Source organism: Rousettus aegyptiacus, unplaced genomic scaffold, assembly GCF_014176215.1.
Source record: "Rousettus aegyptiacus isolate mRouAeg1 unplaced genomic scaffold, mRouAeg1.p scaffold_m13_p_3, whole genome shotgun sequence".
Lineage (NCBI taxonomy): Eukaryota > Metazoa > Chordata > Mammalia > Chiroptera > Pteropodidae > Rousettus > Rousettus aegyptiacus.
The window spans coordinates 124435969-124461058 of NW_023416306.1; the positions used below are offsets into that span (position 1 = coordinate 124435969).

Below are 25090 nucleotides of genomic sequence, written 5' to 3' on the forward strand. Positions count from 1 at the left end.
AGAGTTACTTATCTGCTGTTGCCTGTGTGGATGACTCCCTCTGACCTTCTCATCTTTGAGCCTAGCTAGATTCTTCTGAATTTTAACTGATATCCATGAACTTGACCTCTTGCCTAGGAGGTCAGTGATTTAATCTACTGATATTTTCAGTCTTTACCATGTTTTGTTCTTTAATCTCTCCCAGATTTTTCTTGGTTAGGAAGCCTCTCAAAAATGACACATAATTTACATTTGTGTAGAGCTTCACCATATTTACCAGTCATTCCTCTACTAATGAGAAGGGCAGACTTTTTTTTTAAGATTCATATTTGCAATAAAAGATTTATTATTATTTGATGGATAAGTTCATGAACTTATATACACACAGTAATGATGAAAATGTAAAATTATAAGGAAACAGAACATGATAATTAACATTTTGGAGGTTATCTGTGAAGGTTAAAAACAATTTTACTGCATTGCAGTTTTACAAATTACAAAATATAGGTTCAATGAAATTAAATGACAAAATCAAATGGAACAGAGATGAATTTTGGATCCATATTTTTTAACTTGGGCTTATTACTCTGTAATGTTCAGGTCTGGTCTGGGTCCTTGGACATCTCTCTCTGTTCTTATGAAACAAGCATAGTGGTCAAGTGTGAGGCTTAGTAAAATATGTGTGTAACTGATTCTTGAACTTGTGGGTCTGGAGAGTTGCTCAAGATTCTCGGTGCACTTGAGAATTTGAATTAAGTTCCACAAGAGGGCAAGCAAAGAAAATAAATAAATTATTGATAGAAAACACACGTCTCATTTATGGAACGCTTTGCAGTTTATAAATCACTTTCTCAGCTATTATCACAATTGACTGTTTCTTTACATAGTTATTAAAGTCACATTATTTAGTAGTCAAAACATTTCAAAACACTTGAAGGCAGCTAGTGTGATTGCCATGTAATGTGGTGGAAAGACATTTATTAATGCACATTATATGCCATTATTCTGTTCATAGAAGAGAGAAAGCAGAAACTGCTTGAAGTCAGAGCCTTAGATTAGAGCAAATAAAACTAGAAAAATTCTTTTTTCCCCCCCTTCTTTGAACACAAACCCACTCAATCTTTTTCTGATATTTTTAATGTTTGGGATGTGGGATAGTCAAGTATAAACTGGCAGGGAGAGGAGAAGAATATGAAAAGAGAATAGGTGAGAAGCAAGAAGTTACACTCAGAATAGCTGGTTCGCTTTCTGAAGATGAGTGTTGAGAAGACAAAATAAAAGTTCATTACTCTTTTCCCCCTTCACTCTGCAGTTTCCTGCAGTTCATAAGAGCATGCTGACAATGATTCTTTTTCGTGACCCCAATGCTTGACCTTTATCACATGACCATCACAGCCCTTGGCCTAGAGAATGTCAATTAGTATTATTCTGGGCAGAAGGAAACTGTGCTAACGCCTTTCTCATACCATCAGTTTGGACAGGGACTTAAATGTTATCTGCCTCTACCACACACACACACAAACTGTCTTCCCTCCTAGCTTTTCTCCTTTCTTGTTTCTTTCTCCTTTCTTGATCTCTGCCCCACAACTATTTTTTTCCTGTATTCTATGATCTAAACTAAAGGTAACGTTTAGTTGGAGTAGATGACATTAAGCATAATTTGTTCATCATTGACATCCTTACTCAACTGTAATGGTTTTAATATTTCACATTACTGCATTTCGTCCTCACTTTCAAATATATAGGTTACTACTATTACCATTTTATCTTTATTAATATTTTTCTTATATTTTACATGAGTTATATGGTACATTTAATGAATTGTCTGAGATCACCAAGCTAATAATTGATACAACTGGAAGTATTAAGACCATGGCAACCAAGAAAAAAAAAATCAGTCAACCAAGATTTTCTTTTATTAAGCTAAGCAGCTAGAAAACTGTGTCAGTGGAAAACTGGACTATAAAATGTTGTCGTACCTTGTTCCAATGGCAGAACTACTCAGCTAATACCCAGAGTTATGAATTGTGTTGTTACTGGCGAAAGGCTGACTCTAATCTAGAGGTTAGCAAGAGTTTTGTAGTTTAGGTGACCACAAGGAGAAGCTATCATCTGTGATTTTAACACCTTTTGGTTGCATGAAAAGACAATAAAAATGCAATAAATACAATGTTTTAAACTTGTTTTAAATAAACATAAATTTTAATATACTTTACAAAAATGACAGGTTATTATAAAAACATTGAACATTACCAAATTTATAACATAGTAAGAGTCTTCTTGTTTTCTCTCACCTAATTTCACTCCACAAGGGTAGTGATTATTATCAGTTTGATGAATATCTTTCTAGACATATTCTATGCCTGTATAAATACATACATGTATGGGATCATAGTAAACTTACTAACATGCAAACTTGATTTTCTCCTTTATACCATGAGTATTTTTTTTCATATATACACATATATATTGGCCTCATCCTCTTTAATTATTGCAATCTTCTCATTATATTTTATAATATATACTCATTTAATCTGCTATTACTGAATATTTAAGTTATCTAGCTTTTGTTGCTATTACAAAAAATATTACAGTGAACATCCTTGTATAGCAAATTACTTTAATCTTGTGCATTTATCTGTGGATAAATTCAGATAAGTCGAAATGCTCATATCAGGGTAATCACTAACATTTTAAATGTGTCTATGGATCATTAAAATGCTACTTTGGAGTTTAATCTGTGAAGATGCAACACACATAAAAAATGGTACTTTTATAATAAAAGTAATTTCTTCACCATTGCAGGCAGACCAAATTGTGCACCAGAATGGTTTGGTGCGAAGTTCCATATACCTAACAATCTTGATTATTCTGTCTGTGACACTGACAGTAAAACTGTGTATCAAACCAAGCCATGTATGTTTTAAAGTTTTACTGTATGGAACTGTCCAAGAAGTGATCATTAAGTGTGGCAGCTAGGGTCTCTCCACACTGGGCAAGGTCCTAGAGTCTTGGATCTCTGTTACTTTGTGAAGCGGTTGAAAATCATGGTATCTATTTAATCTTTTCCTCAGCCTTTCACTATGAATAGTTGAATTTTTTTTTTTTTTAGGAAGTCAGCTACCCATTGATCGCATTCTTTTTTTTTTTTTTTTGCTTCTTTCAGGGCTGGGTGGGGACTGTATGGTATTGACAGTATGCCAGACCTCCGCAGGAAAAAAACTTTGCCTATTGTACGAGATGTGGTAAGTCACTCCTGTTGATTCTATTTAATTGCATGTCTTTTCTTTATTAAAGGTCATGTTATCCTTCTCATGAACTACCTGGCATATAAGTATTTCATAGAATAGAACATATAAGAAACCAGATTCTACCAAGTGTTATGTTTATTATTTCTTTAAAATCTATTAGATGGAGAAAATAACTCGAACCTTTTGACAGCTGTCGATATTAGTTGAAATTACAAAAGGAGTTAAAATGACCCTATAATTGAGCAAAGGAAGTTACACAGCATGCCAAGTGAGCGGCTGCAATTGAACTTTGATGTGTGTGGCGTTGTGAATGACTACAAATTTAATTTGCAGTTTAAAGCTTTATTTGAACTTTTTTCACCTTAACCCAGCAGACTTTAATACTTCATAAAGCAAGCAGATAATACTAATGAATTTTTTATTACATTAAAATCAAGTCTAGCTGTACCACTATTTAATGAAAGGCATGGCTTCCAGGTCATTATAACCTCTATTAGCCCTAAACACAACCTTGAATAACTCAAACTCTCCTATAACAAAATATTGCTGGAGAGCATCTGGAGATGCAAAGAATTAATAATGGTCTGTATTAGATTATAAAAACGCATAGTCCATCAGCATGAAAATAGGGTTTTCTACCACCCAAAATGTCTTCACAGTTTTTTGGAAACATATTCTTAATCGTCTATAACACGAGAATATATTTTTCCCCAGAGAAACCAAAATTTTTGGTAGCAGTAGTTTTTAATTACACTGTGAAAAATCTTCATCAGAAAGCCATCACTTTAGTTTTAAATTAAGAAGGATAAAATCTTGCCTGGAAATATCTTATACTGGAAAGCATGAAATGTCTGCTTAATTAGCTCATACTCCTGCCATTATAGTATGGACATTATTTTTAAAGTGTTAGACTTATTTAACATCATTATACTCTTTTCTCACTTTCTTATGTCTATTTATACTTTGTTTTCTCTGACACTTGGAATCTTCAGGCCATGGTAAGTGATTTTCTATTTAACTCATATTTGCCAGTTTTCTCAAATGTACCCTGCACTTATTCATGGGATAAAGGAGGGCAAGATGGGGAGATAAAAACACAGAGATGTACAAGAATAATAAGTTTGGGTTCCCCAAGTATTTAAAATCTAGTTAAATTATGAAAGGAAAATGAAGTTACGTAAACAAGTGCAGATACAAACTAAAATAGGATTAAAGCATAATTTTAGTGACAGTAGTTGTCAGATGGAAGATGATCTTGGGTGAATCCTTGGAGGTAAGCCTTCTCTAGGTTTACATGGTAGGGTGGAGATGGGTGAAGAGTGACTTCGCACTTAGGATTGTGCTAAACATTATCTGGCTGTGCATGGCTCTGAAGCTACGAGGAGGTATATTTATGACCAGATGCATTATTCCACTATGATTTCCCTTTGCTCCTAATGGGAGAGCAGATTTGAAATGCCCATATAGAATTTCTGATTTCCAAAGTTCTCAATAACACTGTCAGGTTTGTTATATTGCATATGTTTGGGTAGCAGCCATATAATGGTTCTATTTTACAGGAAAATCTAAAGGGGCTTACCTAAAATAGCCTAAGTTATCAGCATTGAGTGAAGAAAAAAAATGTGGGTGTAATGATTCTCAGTTGATAAAATGGGCCCTTGGAAGAAAATATGCTGTCTAGAAATGGAAGATTGTTCCAGAGAACTGTGAATAACTCAAAAGCCGTCTAGCACCAATTGTGATTCAGGGCTATCACACAAATCAACTATTTCTGTACCAATGGTTAAATTTTATTAAGAAATGTGATCATGACTATCTAGGGGAAAAAATTCTAGAAGTCTCTTCTAGCCTGGAAACCATGGGCTGGTCACCCTATCTTGATGAATCTTGGTTTTCTCATCTGTAAAATATAGGGGTTGAGTTTGATGCTCTAAAGGGCCTCTCAACTTTAATGTTCTATAATTCCACATTCCAGATGAACTGGCTGACTACTGAACATAGCAGGTCTCCTTGTTGTCTAAAACATGAGCAATGGTACTTTATTCTTACATTTTCACCTTCTGCTGAGCAAACACTTCTTGTAGCAATAACTTATCATTCTGTTTATTTTAGACCCTGGCTGCCCGGAAATCTGGACTCTCCCTAGCTATGGTGATTAGAACATCACTAAACAATGAGGAACTGGTAAGTAAAGAGTCAGTGACTAACTATGTATCCATCGTAGTACAGTGGGAAAATCATTCTGCTTGATCCACTCCTTTGTAATGTTCCTTCCAATATTCCAGGAATAATGGAGCATGGGAGGAGTCTGACCCTAAACAAATTTTCTCTGAGCCTCAAATTATCCTCTGCTGCTCAAATATACGTGCACTTTCCCATCTTTAGAAATGCTATTCCTCTTAACACAGTTTAGATTTATTCTCCCCTTTGCCCCCCGAAAAGAATCCTGCTAAATTTTTAAATAGTTGAAATTTTGCCTCCTTTATGAGGCTTTCCTAAACATTCTTCTCCCCTTCTAGCTGAATTGTTTTTCTCCTCTGGGTTTTCTAGCATTTAATCACAACCTTCACAGTGTACTATTGTTAAGACTGAGGGCTGCTTGGGGTGAGATGCATCTGTATTGCTAAATTGTCATTATTGTATTCTGACAAGTTATGTAACTTCTCTAAACCTGAGCTCTCTCATCTGTATAGTGAGGTAATAATAAGAGGATTAAGGATGTGCATACATATTTGACACCCAGCATAACCTAGGGTATAGTAAACAATAAACACAACCTACTGTTATTATTTTTGTTATTATAGCAAATTTTATTGTTTTGCATAAACCTTTATTTTTAGACTGATATCCCTGAGGGTGGCATTATATTCTGTTTGTTGTTTTGTTAAATATTATTAAGTGTTTTAATTTCTATTGCTTAGTACACCGTCTGTCAGGTAGAAGCTTTGTAAATTTTTGCTGAATGAAAGAACCAATTGGAAGTTACAAGCAGGCTACAAATATCTAGGTCAGGGATTCTTAAACATAGCTCATCGGAATCACCTAGGGGAGCTTTAAAACATACCCATGCTTGGGTCTCATTCCCATTGATTCTGATTTAAGTGGCTTCAAGTGTAGGCTAAGTAGAAGGGGTTTTTAAAACTCTCAGGCAATTCTAATGTGCAGCGGATGTTGTACCACGGTACTCCATCCTCTGGGGACACTCTGCTGGGTATTTCACTCAAGACGATTAACCTATGTCCTTTTTTTTTTCCTGGAAATTAAGATACTCCTTTCAATTTTAGTGACTTTGTCATTCTGATACAATAAAATTTTTGCTAAAAATATTACTTGTCAATTTCTGTACATTTGACATTTAAACACCATTATGTACATTTATATTTCTCATTCTCTTCTTTCTGTCATTGTCTTCTTCCAAAAGCCAACATTTTCTAGGTCTTTATCAGCTCCCCTGGCCCCAATATACTACATATTCATTTGAATATCTGGGTGCTACAGCAAGTTAAAACATTTTTGATTGTGCACAGGATTAAAACAATGTAACTACTTTCCCAGGGTCATAAGATGCCATGTAATATTTTGAACACAGTTTGGTTTCAAGATAAAGTAAACATTCTTTGGTGTATGAGAAGGCCCCATATTGCTTGGTGAATCTTGAAGTATCTAGTCTTTTGAGGACATAATCAAGGTCAAGAATTTCGATTAATACATTCCCACACTATTCCTTTCTTATATTTTAAAGTATGGTAATTGGTCCGAAGCACAAATACTCATTACTATGCAATAGAAATTAAAGAATGTTGCTATATTTTTCTGAGACTCTGACAAGGAGCATACCCTCACTTTATGGTTAAATTAACTATTGATCTACTTTTCATCAACTTAATATCATTTTACTTCTTTGGTTCAGAAGATCTCAGATTTTTTTGCATGGGTGTTGGATGGATAAATAGTATCCATCAGCTTCCTCTCACACTAGGAAAGCCCATTTCCCTGGGGCCCATGTCTCAAAAAGTAAATGAGATGTGACTTTTGTACAGCAAGCATATTAAATGTCAGTCTTGACAAGCCGTCACATTAAGTGGTTCCATGGGCAACTAACATGAATGCCGAATAATTTTCATTTCTCAGTGCTAAAAGTCTTCCTATGTGAGAGCATGAAATATTTGCCTTTACATAAAGGAAATCATTTTGGCCATGTAGAAAATATCAAATGATAGCACTTTTATTGCAATTAAAGAGATGTATGGTAAAAAGCTCAGCCATCTCTTCCAAAGACGAAATGAGCTCTAAAGTCTTATGCATGATGACAGTGGGTCGGCAGCACTCTGTTGGCAGTGAGAGAAGCACTGCGGGGTGCTCCCTCCATCAGCAATTCCAACTCACCCACGAGGAGCTATTGGCGCTGAGTGGGAATCTCAGTTTAATGAGTCCCTAAGGACTATGGTCTCTGAACATTTCCATCTGGCTTAATAACACAAGAAAGAATACCAATCTGGTATCCATACACCACAACAGTAGTCTGCCTGGCACACTGTCATCATGTCATGATAGTTTTCTAGGTATGGACCCAACAGTGGGACAAAGTAGAATCATTCAATAATTAAATATTAATTGACTACTGTGTGTCAAGCATTGTTTCAGATTCTGGAATAAAGGCAATGAACAACTCAGCTAAAAATCTCTGCTGTTATAAGACTTTAATATAGTGTGAGGGGAGTCGATATAACATTTGGTACCCACTATTGCTACAGGTTATAACGGAAGCTTCTAGCAGGCAGAGTATTTAAGGAAGGCTCAGGTGAGGGTTATAGGAAACTCAAGTGGAGAATCCAACTCACTAAGCCTAAAAGGGATGCTACAACTCTGTTTTTTTTCTGTCTAGATTGATGACCATGTTTAGGAGGCTAGTCTAATGGCATGCTTCCAGGGTTTGTCAGTTCTTAGTAAAGGCTGGTTTATCTAGGAGAGTATGGTTCCTTCTTTCAATAATAGGATTCAAGACTGATAATAGAGACTGACAAACACTAGGTGTGGGAGTAATCAGGGGTCAGACCTGGGCCCTGTTCTTAGCATGACACTGGAGAGAAAACATGGAAGGAGGAAGCAGGTCAGAACACCTGTCTGGTTCCTGGGGTTCAATCCAGGAGTTGTAGGCTTACCTACACTACAGTTCTCTGGACTCTTAGGAACAGGAACCCTTTCCAGACACATGAACAGGTGTTGAAGTGATATGAGCCTGACTTAGCATCTCGGCTACACTTCTTACTACCTTTGAGAACTTGTTTCTTACCAGTACTCTTTGACTCCCTGTGACTTGTCCACCTCACCCTTAAAATGAAAATAATAATACTGTTTTTGAGAATGAAACAATGTCTTACAAGGCAGAGCACATGGCAATCAGGAAAGTGGGGCAGAGACTCGCATTGAGGTATTCAGAGTACATGCTAAGTTCGGTGCCTCCCTGTTGTCTTTGCAGCTCAGGGTCAGATTCCAGGGAGTACTGACATAGAAACCAGCGATAATGACACCGAATGTAAAGATGAACTTATTTACAAGTATTGCTCTTGGTCCTTCGTCAAGAGCACAGTCTTCGGCTTCTTTTAATATTCTTTTACGTATTAAAATATTTTCCAACACTTCTCTCTAGTAGGTTATATTAACTTAGTCCTCCATGTTGCCAGATCAGTTTTTCAATATGTAAAATGAATATACTAATATTTCTAGAACATGGTTGGGAGAATCAAATGAGATAGTAGATTTATATTCTCATTATTTATATATGCATTTTCATTGAAGGTTTCAGTTGGAGAAAAACTGATACAGTACATGACAAATGTATCTTAATTCATTTTCAGATCATGTTCTGTCGTAATAGAGTGCATATCCTATGTTGTACTCTCCTTGAATTATTAAATCATCTACTTTGACATTGTTCTCCCTCTTTCTATTTGGACGCACTCCCCAATTTCTCAGGTCAATGATAATTAATATCTGTTATAGAACAATACAAGTAAAAACAAATGACTTACAATCTTCCATGGATAGGCACATAACTTTTAGTCTGTATTTTCTGTAACCAAGAAAAACAAAATTACCTGAGTAATTTTAGTCAATTTTATGTGATGATTATTCTGATGAATAAATTAATCCTGAAATTATGTCTGTCTTTATATTCAGGAACTCATCCTACTGTTGTTCTGTCTTCATATTCATAACAAATTTCAAAAGTCCCATTGTACCTAATCATTGCTCTGCAAATATTTCTGGTGACTCTGGCCTGAAATAGCAAAATGATACCTAAAGGACAGCAAATAGCTTTTATTTCTAAAAAGCATCAAGTACACAGAAAATGCTTCAAAAAAAAAAAGCATATATTTTCTAGCAATTATCAAAATATGGGTTTTTTTTTCAAGTATAGGAAAGGAATGGTTTCCATAACCCCATGAAGGGAAACGACAGGATAAAGAGGAAAATAGAAGTTCCTTAGTAAAGTCACTGGTTAACATAGTAGGGGAAAAAGTGAAAAGATATATGGCAAATAGAAGCAGACAAGCTTTGTTCCTGTTCTAAGTACTAACAGTTGGTAGATTGGAATATTGATGGTCTAAAAACACTAGTCACTGCTCTTGGCAGGAAGCCTGATTGTTTTATTTCTCAGACTTGTTTTAATTTTCTCATATAGAGAAGGTAATTTGTTTCCTTCCCATGTCCTAATTGTTCAAAAAGTGATATATTAGGGCAACTCAACTTAAATTCCAATTTCTTGGAGCAGGATTTTTTAACGAAATACTAGTCTAAACCATGAGCATCCTCCTCTTTGAAGTCTATAGGTTGTACTTGGATACAAAGGCTTATCAGAGTCAAAGCATCCCTTACCCTCATTTCTGGAGATTAAAACAGTGTCTACACACAATAAAAAATTGCCTCATTTTCTGGAATCACTTCACTAATGCAAAAATAACCTTTATTGGTTCTTTCCTAATTTGAAAAGTCTTTTATCACGTCTATAAATAGGAAGAAAAAAAAAAAGTACTGGAAGAGCATGAATCAGACCATTCCTAACTTAGTTATTGAAAATAGAAAACTTTTTACCTTTTTAATTTTGTACCTTTTGTATTTTACAAATTATTTTTACAGTGTGGATGTATTTTATTACAATCTGAAAATACATTTTAGGAAATGCTGTTTGTTGTAGAAGATTTGAAAATTTAGAAACATTTAAAATAGATTAGCAGCAAGTCTCTTAAATTGCTGATTCTACTTTGTGCTTCAGTCCCAGTAATTACAGCTCTGCCTGTTCTTGGGATCACCCTCTCCGTATGTTTGATTTGCCTGGGCCAGAGACCCATTCACTTCAGCTAGGATACTATTGCTGTACCTACTTATCTTTCTGTCCACTTTAAATGCTACATTAGAAAGACAATCTTACTCTTCTCCTTTAATCCAACTACTAATGGTGAGTTACAGATGTCCATTTCCCAAATCCATGGCTGATATTAATGTTTCCTCTTGTTTTCTTCTGCCTCGCTTTCATTCAGTGCCTCTTACCCTACAAAATCCCAAACTCTCTGTCCTTTATAGAATCTTGATATAGTTTTATTTTGCTGCTAAGAAAACATCTTCTTTCTCCCAAGATGCAATATTCCCCAAGATGCAATATTCTCCTTTTATGAGATGTATTTTTACATGATTTCCTTAACTATCCATTTAATGAATTTCTAAATTGACCATCATTTCATCTTACGCTTTGCTGGACTAAAAAATGTTTCATATACCATTTATTTTAATTTTCAACATGTCCATATTCCAAAATTAAAGAATGAGAAAGACTCATTTTCATTTCCCTGAGACTGTGGATATATACCCTCTAACAAATTATCCAATGTTTTCTTCTAGCTTCTATAGCTCTTAAGTGTTGGCATTTTTTTTAATGCCTCATTCAGTTGATTTTCATTGTACTATCTAGTAAATTTTCCATGTTTCTTATTTTTTTTAATTAGCTTTACTTTCTCTTTTTATGAAATGGATCATGACTCCTTAACCAAATCAAACATTTCAAGAAAATCTTCTCAGATGTCTATTTAGAACTTGATTATTTGTTTACTTCTAACATGTTTAATTTTTTAGCAAGTGTTCCTTATATGTATTACTTCTAATGTAGCCTACAGATTTAGAGGACCAAAAATACATCACTTGAATTCAATTAAAAAAAAAAAAGACATAGGAGATTAGATGAAATGTAGCAATCATTTACTTAATCTTAAAATACAAATTCATGTTTAAAAACAACCCCTTGCTCAATTTTCCCTTCTAAGTTAATTTGCATTTCTTTTCTGTGTTCATTTCTACCATGTTTCACTGAGTTAAAATTACTATTTTTCTTCTTAGACAAACAACAAATCACTTTATTCAATTCTAAATATAATGAAATTCCTTCATTTTTTTTAGCTAAACCAAAAATACTCTACTAAACACCACACATACACACATCACACCACACCCTCGACCTAGCTAGAATAGGAAACTATGGACAACTCACGAAAAATTTGTTATACCAAAAATTATTCATTTCATGCTAATGACGTTGAAGATACCCACTTTGCTAGGCAGTAAAGGGAAAACAAAGGTAAATAATGCATGCTCCTAATTCTAACAGAACTCTTCACAGTTCTTTGCAAGACATCTTATTATGAAATGAACCCAAGAGATTCACTTGGCACAGGCTATCTTTGAAATGTAGTGGATCCGGTTATTCTGTCTGTATAAACCCTCATATAGGGTCTCCCACTTGAGTTATTCCTGTATTTGACCCTACTGTAGACCCCCTTGAAGCACAAAGAGTTTTGGCCAGATCCTCATGTAGTGGCAAGGCTTGGATCTTGCTGCTCAAAGTAAGAAAAATTTTTAATAAAGATTCCTTAGCAAGGAATCTCCCAGTACCATTACCAAACATATTCTGGGATAACACATAATGAGGAAATTGTAATAATAGAGGGAACTATGCCGCTGTTATAATGTGGAATGAAAAAAATAATAGAAAATTGGCCTTTTCATTTCTGTAGTAAGATAATTTGAAATGAGTTTCAAGGATGATTAATGCAAAATATAAATGCTTTCCTTCTAGTATTACTTATCAGCTAGGCTCTTACAGGATTTATGTAAATATCCATTTTGTATGCATCAGGCAGTGTGTGAAATTATCTGTAAATGTAACTTTAGAGAGTGCTAGTTTTTCAGGAAGTTGCCTGCACTGTGGGATATGAGAAGCCTAGAGAAGGACTCATCCAAACAAGTTTCTTTTTCTATTGACTTACAGTTCTTGATTGCAAATACATTATCATTATTAATATTTACTATTTATTGAGTGTTTTGAAGTCTATGGAATATATTTGTTATCATATAATTTGATAGGGTAGAGCAGAAAAGTGAAGTACAGAGACCTTTAATCTCTGTAGATTATAAGACTTAAATGGCAGAATGTTCATTTCTTTCATAAGAAAAATATGTGCCAGGGACAATGATAGGCATTGTTTAGGTACTAAGAAGAGAAACATGGACAGTTCTTGCCTAAAGACGCCCATTTTAAATATCACATAATCCAGCCTGTGCTAGAGAACTCAGATATCCCAGCTATTTGTTCAGTGGATTTTTCTACCCCATGAATAGCTTGTTGTTAGAAAGTCTTTGCACATGCTATTAAAAATTATCTCTTTTTAAGATATAAATCACCACAGGATAGTGCCACATTTAACCTTTATCTGTTTATGATTGCTTTCTGTTGAATTAGTTACTGTGCTCCTTTCTAAGGGATAAGCAATGAAAGCAGTTTCCTGCAGAAAGAATTATAAAAGAAGCATGTTTCCGGCTGAGATGTGAAGTGTCAGGAAGGATACAGAGTGAGGAGAGAAAGACCTGGGTAGGATATAAAAGAGGGTTGAAGGTGTTTCTAGAGGCTTAGGGTCAGCATTGAGAATACTTTCCATTTACTTTACAATTTTACCAAGAACCAACTTAGACTAAAGATAGAAATATAAATTTATTTTTTTAATTAATGTTTTCTGAGCACTTATCTCAAGCCAGAGACTAGGTTAAGCTCTGAGGATTGTTGTAGCTTTGAGCAAGATGTTCATCATGTTTGTCCTCACGGAGTTTACAGTATATCCAGGACATAGATATTGTCAAGTAATTAGAGCCCTATACTGCTATGAAAGAAGCTTGCTCTATAGCAGAGCTCAGTCCACTTTGGAAGATTAAAGAGTTCTTTATGTTCAAATAATTGAATTGGGCCCTAGGACACTGAGAGAAGAATAAATGAGCAGAGTTATAAAGCATTTTCAGGGGAAAGTGGTAAAATGTTTGTTTAATGTTGAAGTTCTTCAAATCCACTGACTTGATTTTGCATTGGCAACTTCTGTCTTCTTCACAGAAAATGCATGTCTTCAAGAAGACCTTGCAGGCATTGATCTACCCCATGTCTTCTACCACCCCACACAATTTTGAGGTCTGGACAGCTACGACACCTACCTACTGTTACGAGTGTGAAGGGCTCCTGTGGGGCATTGCCCGGCAAGGCATGAAGTGTTTGGAGTGTGGAGTGAAGTGCCATGAAAAGTGTCAGGACCTCCTAAACGCTGACTGTTTGCAGAGTGAGTACTTGGTTAGGCTGGAGAAGTAGGTGGGTAGAGCCTGCCTTATCCTATGTATTTTCACAGTAGTACTCTTCAGCTGTTGCTGGTTTTCAAAGAAATCTTACCTTTCTCCTTCTCCTACTTACGCAAACACATACTACCCATCCAGTCATATAGTTTATCATGCATTCCTGCAATGTTGAATTCAGCACTATTAAACTCCTCAGAGTGAGTACCTGGAGTGCAAATGCACTCATCGAGTGGAAATCTTTAAAGTGACTTCCAATCTATTATCTCACTTTTATCTTATAATAGCCCCATGTGGTATGTAGAGTCTTGTTCCTCAAACAGGGGCTAAGGCACACCTCTGTGATGACAGTGGTTTGAATTTTTTCCCAAGCCTGTTTGGTACCTGCCTGAAGGAGCCATGTTCTTCTACAACCTCTGCACAGGCCTTCGACCTGGGATGTCTTGTGCTTGAAGGTCAAAGGCAAATTTAAGTTACTAGATATGTGACCTTAAACAATAATTTCAACTTCTCAGGGCTTTATTTTCCTCCACCAAATGAACAGGGATACTAAAATTTACCTCGGGGGATTATTGGGAATACTACATAAAATGGTCTCTGCTAAGAGTCTGGCAGAGGTAGATGCTCAGTGAATATTACTGGCCTCTTCATACTTTTGCACTTCTGAATAGGTACATGTCACATTGACGTTTATGACAAGTTATCTTAAATTTTCTACTTCCAAAAAAATTCTTTATACTAATATTTTAGATGAGGTCCAGAAATGCCAAAACATCACACTCTATATAGTACATATTACTGATTTTTACTACCACATTTATTTCAGCATGTTTTCTGACCTTAAATAATTAAAAAAACATTGTCAAAAATATATTTAAAAATGAATTTTCAGTTGCAAATAATATTTTATTTTGTATTTAAACATTGCCCCTTCTATTTATTGTTTATATGAATGCAGTCATTGTAAGGTGCATGGGTTGCTTGAAATCGAGAAAGGACAGAAGAAAATGTCAAAATAAAGATTAAATCAGAAATGCTGTCACAGTTAGCTTTTGTAGTAACAGTGACACATTCTACAGTTTTCTCTGCCTGATTATTATTCTTCCTACACAGTCAGATTAGATTTAGGCTATTAATCATGATAAATAATTTTTTTTTTTTTAGTAACAGAATTAGTATTTGAAAAATTAAAAGTATATTTAGGAATAACTGCTGAAAAGGTAGAGGGGTTGAATCAGTATTACTCAGCCAATTTACTTGCAAAATATCTTAATCCAATTAAAATTCAGTCCACTTGATTTAAAAAACTGAATTGTAAAATAGACATCTTAAGATATAAGCATATTAACTCAGCGATGTTTAAGGAAACAGGAAAAATATTGCCATCTAGAGACAAATGGCTTGAATTCCTTAAAAAATATATATAATGGAGGTCATATATATTTGATGGAGGTCATACCTATGAAATGAGCTCATTCTTCTTCAGTCTGTTAAAGAAGAGAGATGCCAAACATTCATTAAACTTTAGAAACATTTTTGTAATCTAATTTCATTTCTTAAGAAAGCATGTATTATTGGATATTGGTTAATAAATTAGGCAAATTTTTCTTGTGGTTATTCATCAAAATGCACATGTAAACTGGAAGAATCAAAAATAGTGCAGAAAAATGAGAATGGGTATATATACCCGAGGAAGGAGGTATTTTCTTTAACAACACCTCCTTACTTTTTCACTAAAACCCATATTCTCATATTGAACAAAAAGAGGTTTTGCAAGGATATGAATTCAACTTAGCCACTTTCCATAATAACTATTGATAAAATTCAAAATTATCCCTACAGAATCTGTGATATTCCCTTATCACAGATTTCTCCCGTTAAGTGCTTTAAGCCAGAAATTTGCAATGGTTACACCTAGTGTGAGATGGTTCCCTATATGCCAACATTGCAAGCAAAGGAAAGAGTAAAAGATTAAGAAAGATCAGTAGACTGGTATAGCTAATGCAGCCTCCTGTAAACATAAGGAAGTTCCCTGATTCTCCTCTCAAAATGATCTTTCAGTCTCTGTTGAAACACTGTAGGGAAAATTTAACGTCTTGGTAGACAGCTAAATTTATCACTGGAAAATTCTAGCTTGTAAATTAAAATTTGAACTAAGTCCTGCCTCCTGTAACTTCTGTTCTTTAATCCAAATCTTACCTCTGGATAAAATATGTAATAAATTGACTTCCATTGCATATGCCAGTGTTTCAAACACTTGAAAATAAAAATTTTCTTTAGGTTTCTAGGACCCTTATTATTTTGCTAATCCTTTCTTGCATTCTGTCAACTTACATACATATTCCCACCACCCCCCATTTCTCAAGCAAAAGAAAAAATGGTCTGACCAGTGAGGCATGCAAAAGAAAGTGTTTAAAGTTAACTTTAAATTGACTTGACTTTGGTATTTCATTCCCATCAAATCCTGGGTCTGTGACATATCCATTCAGTCAGGTGAAGTTAAACCAGGTGATTTAAAAATCCCACTCACTGCTCTTGTACTTCTTTGAAGGTTCAGAGACTCATGGAAACATCAAATAAGTTCCCCAAACAGCCTCATCTCTGCTGCTCTTTAGTGGATTTTACTTGATGGTGGTTCCTATGCTTTACTATCTTCCTGGCTCAGGGCTGACAGCTATGTAGGAACAGAGGAAACAGAGGGAAACAGAAAAATCAGTTCCTAAGAGAACCGACTTTTCCTTACCCTCTCAGTGCCAGGCCAGTGACAGTAGCCAGATTTTGCCTGCTTTTCTTTAATTAACTCATTTGTGTTCTATCTAAGAAAAAATAAAGAAAGAAAGAAATTTTTTAAAAAAGCGTTTGGTGGTGGAAGCATTGAATTGTAGCTAATGGGGAAGTTCGTGACCCTGAATAATATTAATATAACCTGTAAGGAACTTGTCATGACAGTTATGGTAGCCATTTTAAACTAGAAGAAAAAAAGTGAATGTTGGCTGGGATGAGGATGTGTACAGAGCAAGACATGTAGAAGAGAGATCATGTGTAAAATATTTTTCCTGATTATCTTTTTAAAGTAGAAAAGAGACAACTTCAAAATTGATAAGATAGGGAAATATCATAGTACCTAACCTGATTTGTCTGTACTTCCTTACATATTTCCAAGAGGGATTCCCAGAGTCCTACTGAATAAACATTCTGCCTAATTTTAATTCCTAGCTGGAAATTTCAAGTACCTGTATAAGGACAGAAAGTGTTTCACTGAAAGGTCAGAAAAGCACCATCTTGAGAGTTGTGTTCTTTTGCTGTGTTCCCCGCCGACGTTACGTGAAGCTTATGTGTCCTAATTATTGGCTATCGCAAATTCATAACATCAGAAAATATGGCTACTGTACTCCTGTCAGCAAACTAGATTTTGATTCTCTTTCTTTGTCTTTGTGTTACCACATATGCAACCATGATATCTTAACAGTCAGTTGTTTGTATATACTGAGCAGCTTCTGTGGGTGGGAGCTTTATTCTGGGCTCTTAGAGCTTAAAAGAAACTAATTGCTCTTGTTCCTCAACTCAAACATGTTTTCTAAAACTCAGCTCAGGTGAATAGATGTGAACACATATCTTGGAAACTTTTGACATTCTATTCTTTCAACACCAATTATACAAAATATGCTTATGTGGTGAATACTCAAAGCTTAGAAGTCAATAAGCTTAGAAGTAGGATTCTGTGTATCCACTGCTATAGAGTGAAGACCATATTCTTTATTTTCCCAGAACTGAGCACAAATTTAAGCACAGTTAGCTGCTCAATAAATGTTGGGTAAGCAACAAATGAAGGCATAAGAATGATATTAGAAATAGCATGTAATGGTTTAAAGATCACTTTCATATAACCATAGATTTTTAAAGAGCCTTTGAGATGAGTGGATTTGCGAAGTCAATCTACTGATTTTCCTGAGTTTAAACAATGTAGTATCATGTCAAAAAAGTATCAAGTGGATATTATAGGTAGAATTAGAAGCCAGGTTTATGAACTCCCAGCCTAGTGTTCTCTCCTAATTTATAAAGAAGTATACAAAGTTGACCTTGAGAGAAAAGATGGCAAGTTTAAAATTTTTTTGTAGTACTTTTTCACTTTCACATGTAGTACCGCTGTCTTTAAGACAACCTGTGCTGCCCAGACCTTGGCTTCACAGAGCCTCCCATCATGGTTACTCCTCAAGGCCTGTCCTCTATAGCAACCCACCAAGCTTGGGGAATGTATACTCCTCCCTATACACCAAACATATTGCACTGACTTTTCAACAAGACTAGAAAAGAAATGATATAATAAGTTAATTTGGGTAAAAATGGCATCAGTAGTTAACGTTACTTTAATACAATGGTCATTTCTTTAACCCAAAGGAATAAACTAATAATGGAGCATTTTCAGGTGCTGGGGTAGGCTGCCATTGGGACATAAAAAAGGCACTATAGAGCTATTCAACAGAAGCACTGAATATCATTATATATGTTTCATAGTCCTGACAGATATGAGAAAGATCTGCTTTCTCATCCTGCTGCCACTGGAATTTTTCAGAACCTCTCTGAAAAGCATTTTCCACATGTGTGAAAAGAGTTTAATACCTGTTCATCCCCTCTGGCTAAAGACCACTAGGAACACACTTATATTTTTAAAAGTTCAGTCATTACCCATTACTGCAAAGGAGAATGCAAACCAGAGTGAACCATAGGACAACTCAGTAAGAGTGTCAGAGAGCAGAGGTTTTCTCTGTATCGGGTGTTGTCTAGAAATGAGAGCAACTCTATGGTTCTGCATGTTGACAAATCTTGCCTACAAGGAGGGCATACTAGAGTGAAGCATAGCAGCTGTACTTAGTAGAGAAATGGTGGCCGCTTAAGAGAGGGGATGTTTGTTTTTTTGTGTTTTACACAGAGCTATGAAATGACCTTGTCTTGTTCAGCACTGTCACAGAGTGAACGGGTGTGAGGTTGGTGTCCTGTGAGCTTGCTCTTGTCCAACAGGAGAACAACATGGCCTACCTGTGAGCACCCGGCCAGTGTCCGATGACACTATGAATTAGTGTCACACAAGTTCCTGAATGTCAGAGGCTATTTAAGAAAAGAGAAATAGAAAGAAACTAGCATTTAAATTTTTCTTTGTTTTATTATCTTTTTTGTTTTTTAAAAAAGATATGAGAAATCTATGTAAGTAAAAGTGAGAACAAAAGTATCTTTTCTCCTTCCATCTCTCCCTTACTTTTTCTCTTTCCTTACATAGTAAAAAAATTTTGGAAATTGTACGTATTTTTTTATGATTATTTTTTTCCCCTACTTGATATAATTTTTGACTCTGAAATGGTTGGGTAATCTCAAGAAAGCTAGTATCTAAATGATGTTCCTAAGATGTAGTAGCTTTGACAGACAGTCGTGAGATACATTCCTCATTTTATCTTTTAATATGCAAATGTTTCCAAACTTGTTCTGAAAGTTTACCTTTCCAAATAATAGGCCTGATGATTGCAGATGGTGGGGGTGGTGGATATATAGGTGGAGGGGGAGGAAATATTGTTTTTGTTTTTGGATCCAAGCTCGCTGACAGTGAAGTTACTATAGAAAGTGGCAGTTTCTTGGAAGAGGGCTACACACCCACCTCCCCCTGACATCAGTGATGGGGCCACCTACGAGAGGGGGGTATGATGCTGTGCTAAATCTGTGTTCCTCCAGTTATCTTTGTGTTAAACATCAGTCCTTTGTTGCTTGTGAGAAATCATGTGGAGTGTGTGGCTTTGATTTTACAAGAAAAAGGAGGCAGCCAACTTGAAAACTGGGGGAGTTGCGAGTCTATTTCTTGAAAAGAGTGAAGGCATATTAAAAGAGGAGGGTTAAGAAAATCTTGGATGTAAAGCAATCAAAGGAAAGGGTAGGAGATGCCAATGATGTGCCACCTACATGGTTTCATGGGAAAGAGAAAGAGAGAGGCACCCAGAGCAGGCCCACCTACACGATTTTACTGGGGGGGGGCGGGGAAGCAATGAAGTTTTCATGTTAGAGACTGTTTGAGAGAGAAATGCCTCAATGAGACCCTCTTCCTGCTTTCCATGCATGCTAACCACCTACCTCCTTTGCATTCACCAGCCTCAAATGCAGGTAAGAATTTATTAATGCATAATAATTTTATTAATTTATTAATAATAAATTTTTATTATTTATTAATGCATAATAGTATTATTTCTTCAAGTTTCTCAGAACTCTGTTTTCTTTGATCTTCAAGCACTTCATTGACTCCCAATTACCAAGTAGTTAGTTACAGAGCATTTAGCACACAGTAGGTTTTGGTTGAGGCACTGTCCTTTTCAAGGAGTCGCTTCACAGTCACTTAACCGTGAAGCTCCAAACCTTAAAATTTCTCGTTAATGTGAAATTCTTTAATAAATGCTTATGTCTTCAACCTTTCTGACATTATGGAATCCTTGTTCAATTATTAGTATTGAAACTATATTCATTATCTCATTTAATCCTTACAGTGACTCAGTTAAGGAAAGCACGACTATATTTCCTTTTGTTTTTTTAGGTGAAGAAACTAAGGCTTAAAAAGGTAGAGTAACGAGCCCAATTTCAAATGGTTACTAAGTGGCAAATCAGGATTTATATTCAAGACTGTCTCCTTCTATGCCCAAAGCATCATGAACCACTATATTCTTTTGCTTCATTTAAAAATGATTTTTTTTAGATATATTTCTTCCATTTATATTATGACTTGTGCCCTTGTTTTATGCTATTAAGTGCATGAGGTAGATAGGCCAACCAAATCCTGCTTTCTAATGATTGGGCACACAGACTTTGTTTTTGGAAAATTCTAGATTTGAAGCCAAGGGCCAGGTGTATTTTATACCATCATAAGATGTATTCCATGGCATGTTTATCATTTAACATTGAATTCTTGTTTCTTCTAGGATTGTGGCCTTATGGTCAGAGAATGTAAGAAGTTCCTAACACATTAAATTCAGAGCCAAATTAAATACTCAAATATAGTAATCATTTTATTTTAGGTTGCCTTCAGAAATATTTTGTCTACTCTGTTTATTGTGTGTATCTTATTTTCCAAACAGTATGCTAGATACTTACCAAACACAGTTAATTAAGGTTGGCCTTACAGGCTAGCATATGAATGATATACATACATTCAGGTAGCTGTGTCAGTGGTTGATAAATATCCAAGAATTTTGCTAGGCAGTTCCTTGAAATTAGCATTAGCATATTTACACTACAGAAATCTGCTAATGCTACAAATCGGGTTTGTTTTGTTGTTGTTGTTTTCTATAGAAAAGAGGAAAAATGTGACCACTGAGTTTAGAAAGCTGCTGTTTCTGTTAAGGGAGAGAGAAGATCGTTTGCTCAGAATGGAGGGTAGTGGGGGTAGGTGACATAAAGGGAGCAGAAATGTTTTGGAATAGCTGTTGAGTAAAAAGGAAAGAGAAGAGACTGAGATGAAGGGAGAATATCATAGTCGTTATATGTATATAGATAATTGGAAGAAACACTGAAATTGTAAATCACCATATAAAGGTGGTGAAATTGTGAGTTTCACATGGCATTTATATATTTGGAGTAATAAATAAAAATTAAAGAAAAAGGGTTCTGATTAGTTGGCTGTCTCATTAAATTATGTAGACAAAAACCACGTGGGATAAGTTTGCCTCTTGCAGTTTTATTGTGCATAATTGTATTGACTAATCTGTCCATTGAGTGTTTTTTAAAATAACAATGATGCATTTCATTTGTATAATGTATTATACTTTACAAAGTGCTTTCACTGTACATTATCTCTTTTGATTTAATTTCTTTTTGATCTCTGACATATTTCTGTATTTCAATGAAGCTGCTAGAACTTTATTTCTGTATTTCAATGAAGCTGTCAGATACTTTGAAGGAAGACTCATAAATGCAAATATAAGTTTATCTCCAATGACTTTGAGATAAACAGAATAAGCCTGAAGAAAAATAACAAACCCAGAGTGCTGGTATAATGATGAATTATAACTATTTAAGAGATAATTTTATTTCAGAACATAAAGTGAGATATGTGGGTTTGATACTCAGTACGGCAATGAAAAGTACTTGCAGATTAGTGACAAAAGTTAATTATGAATTTGTCTCTATCTCGGAACTAAACAAATCTAAGTTGAATTATTTTCTTCAGATCAAAAATGTAAAAGTGAAACTTAAAAAGTTACATATCTTATAGAAATAACAGATAAAGGGCTTAAGCATAAGTCTCCATTAACCTACTCCTTGAGATTGACAATATCAATTTATGGGTCTGTTTTCTGTACAAGTTAGAGATCTTTTACTCCAACATCAAGAGCATTAGTAAAGGATTTCAAAGCAAATTGTCATACTTTCCTCATTCTTTAAAAGAATTCAAGAGACAGTCGTTGAGTTCAGAGATTTGATCCTTTGGATGAACAATCTCTTGACAGTCTACTCTTAAATTTGGTATTTTGTACTTAAATGAGCATTTATTATGTGAGTCGTGGTCAGCTGGCTCTTACTAAAATTAGAAAAAAATAATCCAAAATATATTTAACTCTTGGGGATTTTAACATTCTTTCTTAGAGCCTTTAGAAACATTAATTTTCACAGTAATAGTTTAGAAAATTTGGTGAGAGTCAAAATTTCATGACACTTCTACCACTTTGAACATTCTTAGGATGGCTTTTACAAACCAAACATGGGGAGCACCTTGAATCTTGTAGGTAACTTTTTCAAGCCATCACTATGTTTCTATTTGATGAATGTTCCGATACTTGTAGTAAAATCCACCTATTGCAACTAGGACTTAGTCTAGCTTAAGCTGATTTTGCCTTGTAAGAATTGTGTACTATGGAGTTAAGTCATTATTGATAAATTGCAAACATGTTTAATTGCTTGAGTACATAATTTACAAATGTGTAGCTATTCCAAGGCATGTTTTAACAGATGACTAGGGTATTTAGAATGGAAAATCACCTTAAATAGAATGCATTAACTTTTAGTATCATTTTTAAAAAATATAATTTGTCCTCAAAGGTTTTTTTTTTTAAAAAAAGATGAAAACAGAATCTGCTCTTCCTGCCATTAGAATATCCATCTATTCCTATAATTACACCTTGATTATTGTAAATGTATTTTTTCCACTTTAGGAAACAAATGTCATTCTTTCAAATAAAATTTTCACTTAATTACTGCTGTCAAGTTGTATATGAATGTACAGAAAGGAAAGTTAATAGTTGACCTTCTGTCTTTTGTCTTAGTTTCTATATTTAATTTGGCTTAAGATTCACAGAATTAGATTCAAAGAACTTTACTGAGGCTGCCTATCCTTTATCATAGGATTTGTACAGATAAATTATTTCATTTAATCTCTCAACATCTTATGAAATATAAGTATGCCTATTTTAAGAAATATAATATTTCAAAACAGTAAAAACAAGTTGGGCAATAGTCATGTAGATGAATATTGAAAGAGTAACTAGCTATGAACACAAGTTTTTTTTAAATTCTTTTTACTATATTCAGTTGCTTCTGTACCAAAATTTGTTTGCTTTCAGCAGTGGTGATTTCTGTAAACACTAGTACATGGACTTTTTCTTTCTCACTTCACACTCACTAAGGAACCATGATTCACTATTGTGTAATATTTGGAGTGGAAAGCGAGAATTCGGTCTGTTCAAAACTGGCCGTATTACCGAATGAGAATTAAGGCTGTGGTCTATCAGATACTTGAGAGATCATCTAGCCTAGTGTCTTTCAATTGTTTTAAACAGCAGAATCACTTTTATTCCAAGTAAAATTTTCTCTATATTTCAAAACATAACAAATTGTGGTGGTATTTATTGTACCAAATAATCATTTAATTATAAATCCATCAATAAAAATAGACATTTTGGTTGAACACACATATTTGAAATATTAATTTTCAAGTGACATTTGCCATATATATCCAAACTATTTCTCAAATTTAATTTGGTTATCCATAGAATGAATAAATAGTGTGGTACATAACACATTTGATTGTGTTCATTCTTTTTGTTGTGTTGAAATTTGTTTTTAAAAATTCAAACCAAATATTTGCACAGTCCCTGGCTTAGTCCAGTAATACAAGTGAAAAATTGGGGACCATTGAGGTTCAGTTATTTGCCAATAACACAAGGACTGGTCTTTCTGAATCTCAGCATAGTGACTTGTCCTCCTGATATTTTCCAAAAAGCCACTCTGAATGAATGAGAATTCATTCATTCTCATATCCCTGCTCTTTTTTCTCCCTCTCTTGAGTCACCAAAAAGTAACTGCACCTACATTTACACCACCACTGATTTTTCTATTACAGGAGCAGCAGAAAAGAGTTCTAAGCATGGTGCCGAAGACAAAACTCAGACCATTATTACAGCTATGAAAGAAAGAATGAAGATCAGGGAGAAAAACAGGCCAGAGGTGTTTGAAGTAATTCAAGAAATGTTTCAGATTTCTAAAGAAGATTTTGTACAGTACACAAAGGCAGCCAAACAGAGTGTACTAGACGGGACATCTAAGTGGTCAGCAAAAATAACCATAACAGGTAAAAATAAGTTGTCTTTTAAAGTTTTATCCTACATTGAGATTTTTATGTGTCTTAGAAATCACTGCTAAAAATAATTGTAGGTACAATAAGTAGGATTTTCAGTTTTGTCAACATTGACAAAAAATCTAGTTGGTACCTGAAATTTATAAAATATATGCTAGATAACCGAAGTAATTTCTTATTCTGTTTGTATTGTTTTAATCAAATCTGCGTCTTGTTCTAATCATAAGCTCTCCCAGAAGAGAAAATTTCTGTTTTACAATATAGACATCAATATCCTGCAGTTTACAAGAGATTAGCTTTGTAGCTGCCTGACATTAATTTACAACAGTAGCCAATAATCTCTCCAGTCAGTTTTTGTTTTACTACAAAAACAAATATTGTTTTAGTTACTCCTGAATCAATATCCCTCTTTCATTTGATCTCTGAGTCAAGACAGTTGAGATTGGTGATGTTTAGTAATTTGAACATCTAAAGCTGCTTGCAATATTAATAGTAAGTGCCTGTGTATCATGTGAAGGTTTACCAAGCCTCTAAATGTACTAATATTGTATTTACAAGGTAAAATAAAGATGCTGCTTTTACTGGCTTCAGTCGATCAGAA

At 34.7% G+C, this 25090-nt stretch overlaps 1 protein-coding gene across 5 annotated transcripts in view; it reads left to right on the forward strand.

Annotated features, from left to right (window-relative positions):
- Positions 1 to 25090, forward strand: part of UNC13C (unc-13 homolog C) — a 620140-nt gene that overhangs the window by 324835 nt on the left and 270215 nt on the right. For 4 of the 5 annotated variants that reach the window (XM_016153676.2, XM_016153674.2, XM_016153675.2 and 1 more), the window contains 5 exons: positions 3146 to 3224; positions 4223 to 4228; positions 5343 to 5414; positions 13660 to 13879; positions 24256 to 24483. In XM_016153676.2, coding sequence (XP_016009162.2) covers positions 3146 to 3224; positions 4223 to 4228; positions 5343 to 5414; positions 13660 to 13879; positions 24256 to 24483 — 605 coding nt within the window. The remainder of the gene's footprint in view (positions 1 to 3145; positions 3225 to 4222; positions 4229 to 5342; positions 5415 to 13659; positions 13880 to 24255; positions 24484 to 25090) is intronic. The other variant, XM_016153678.2, reaches the window with a different exon arrangement.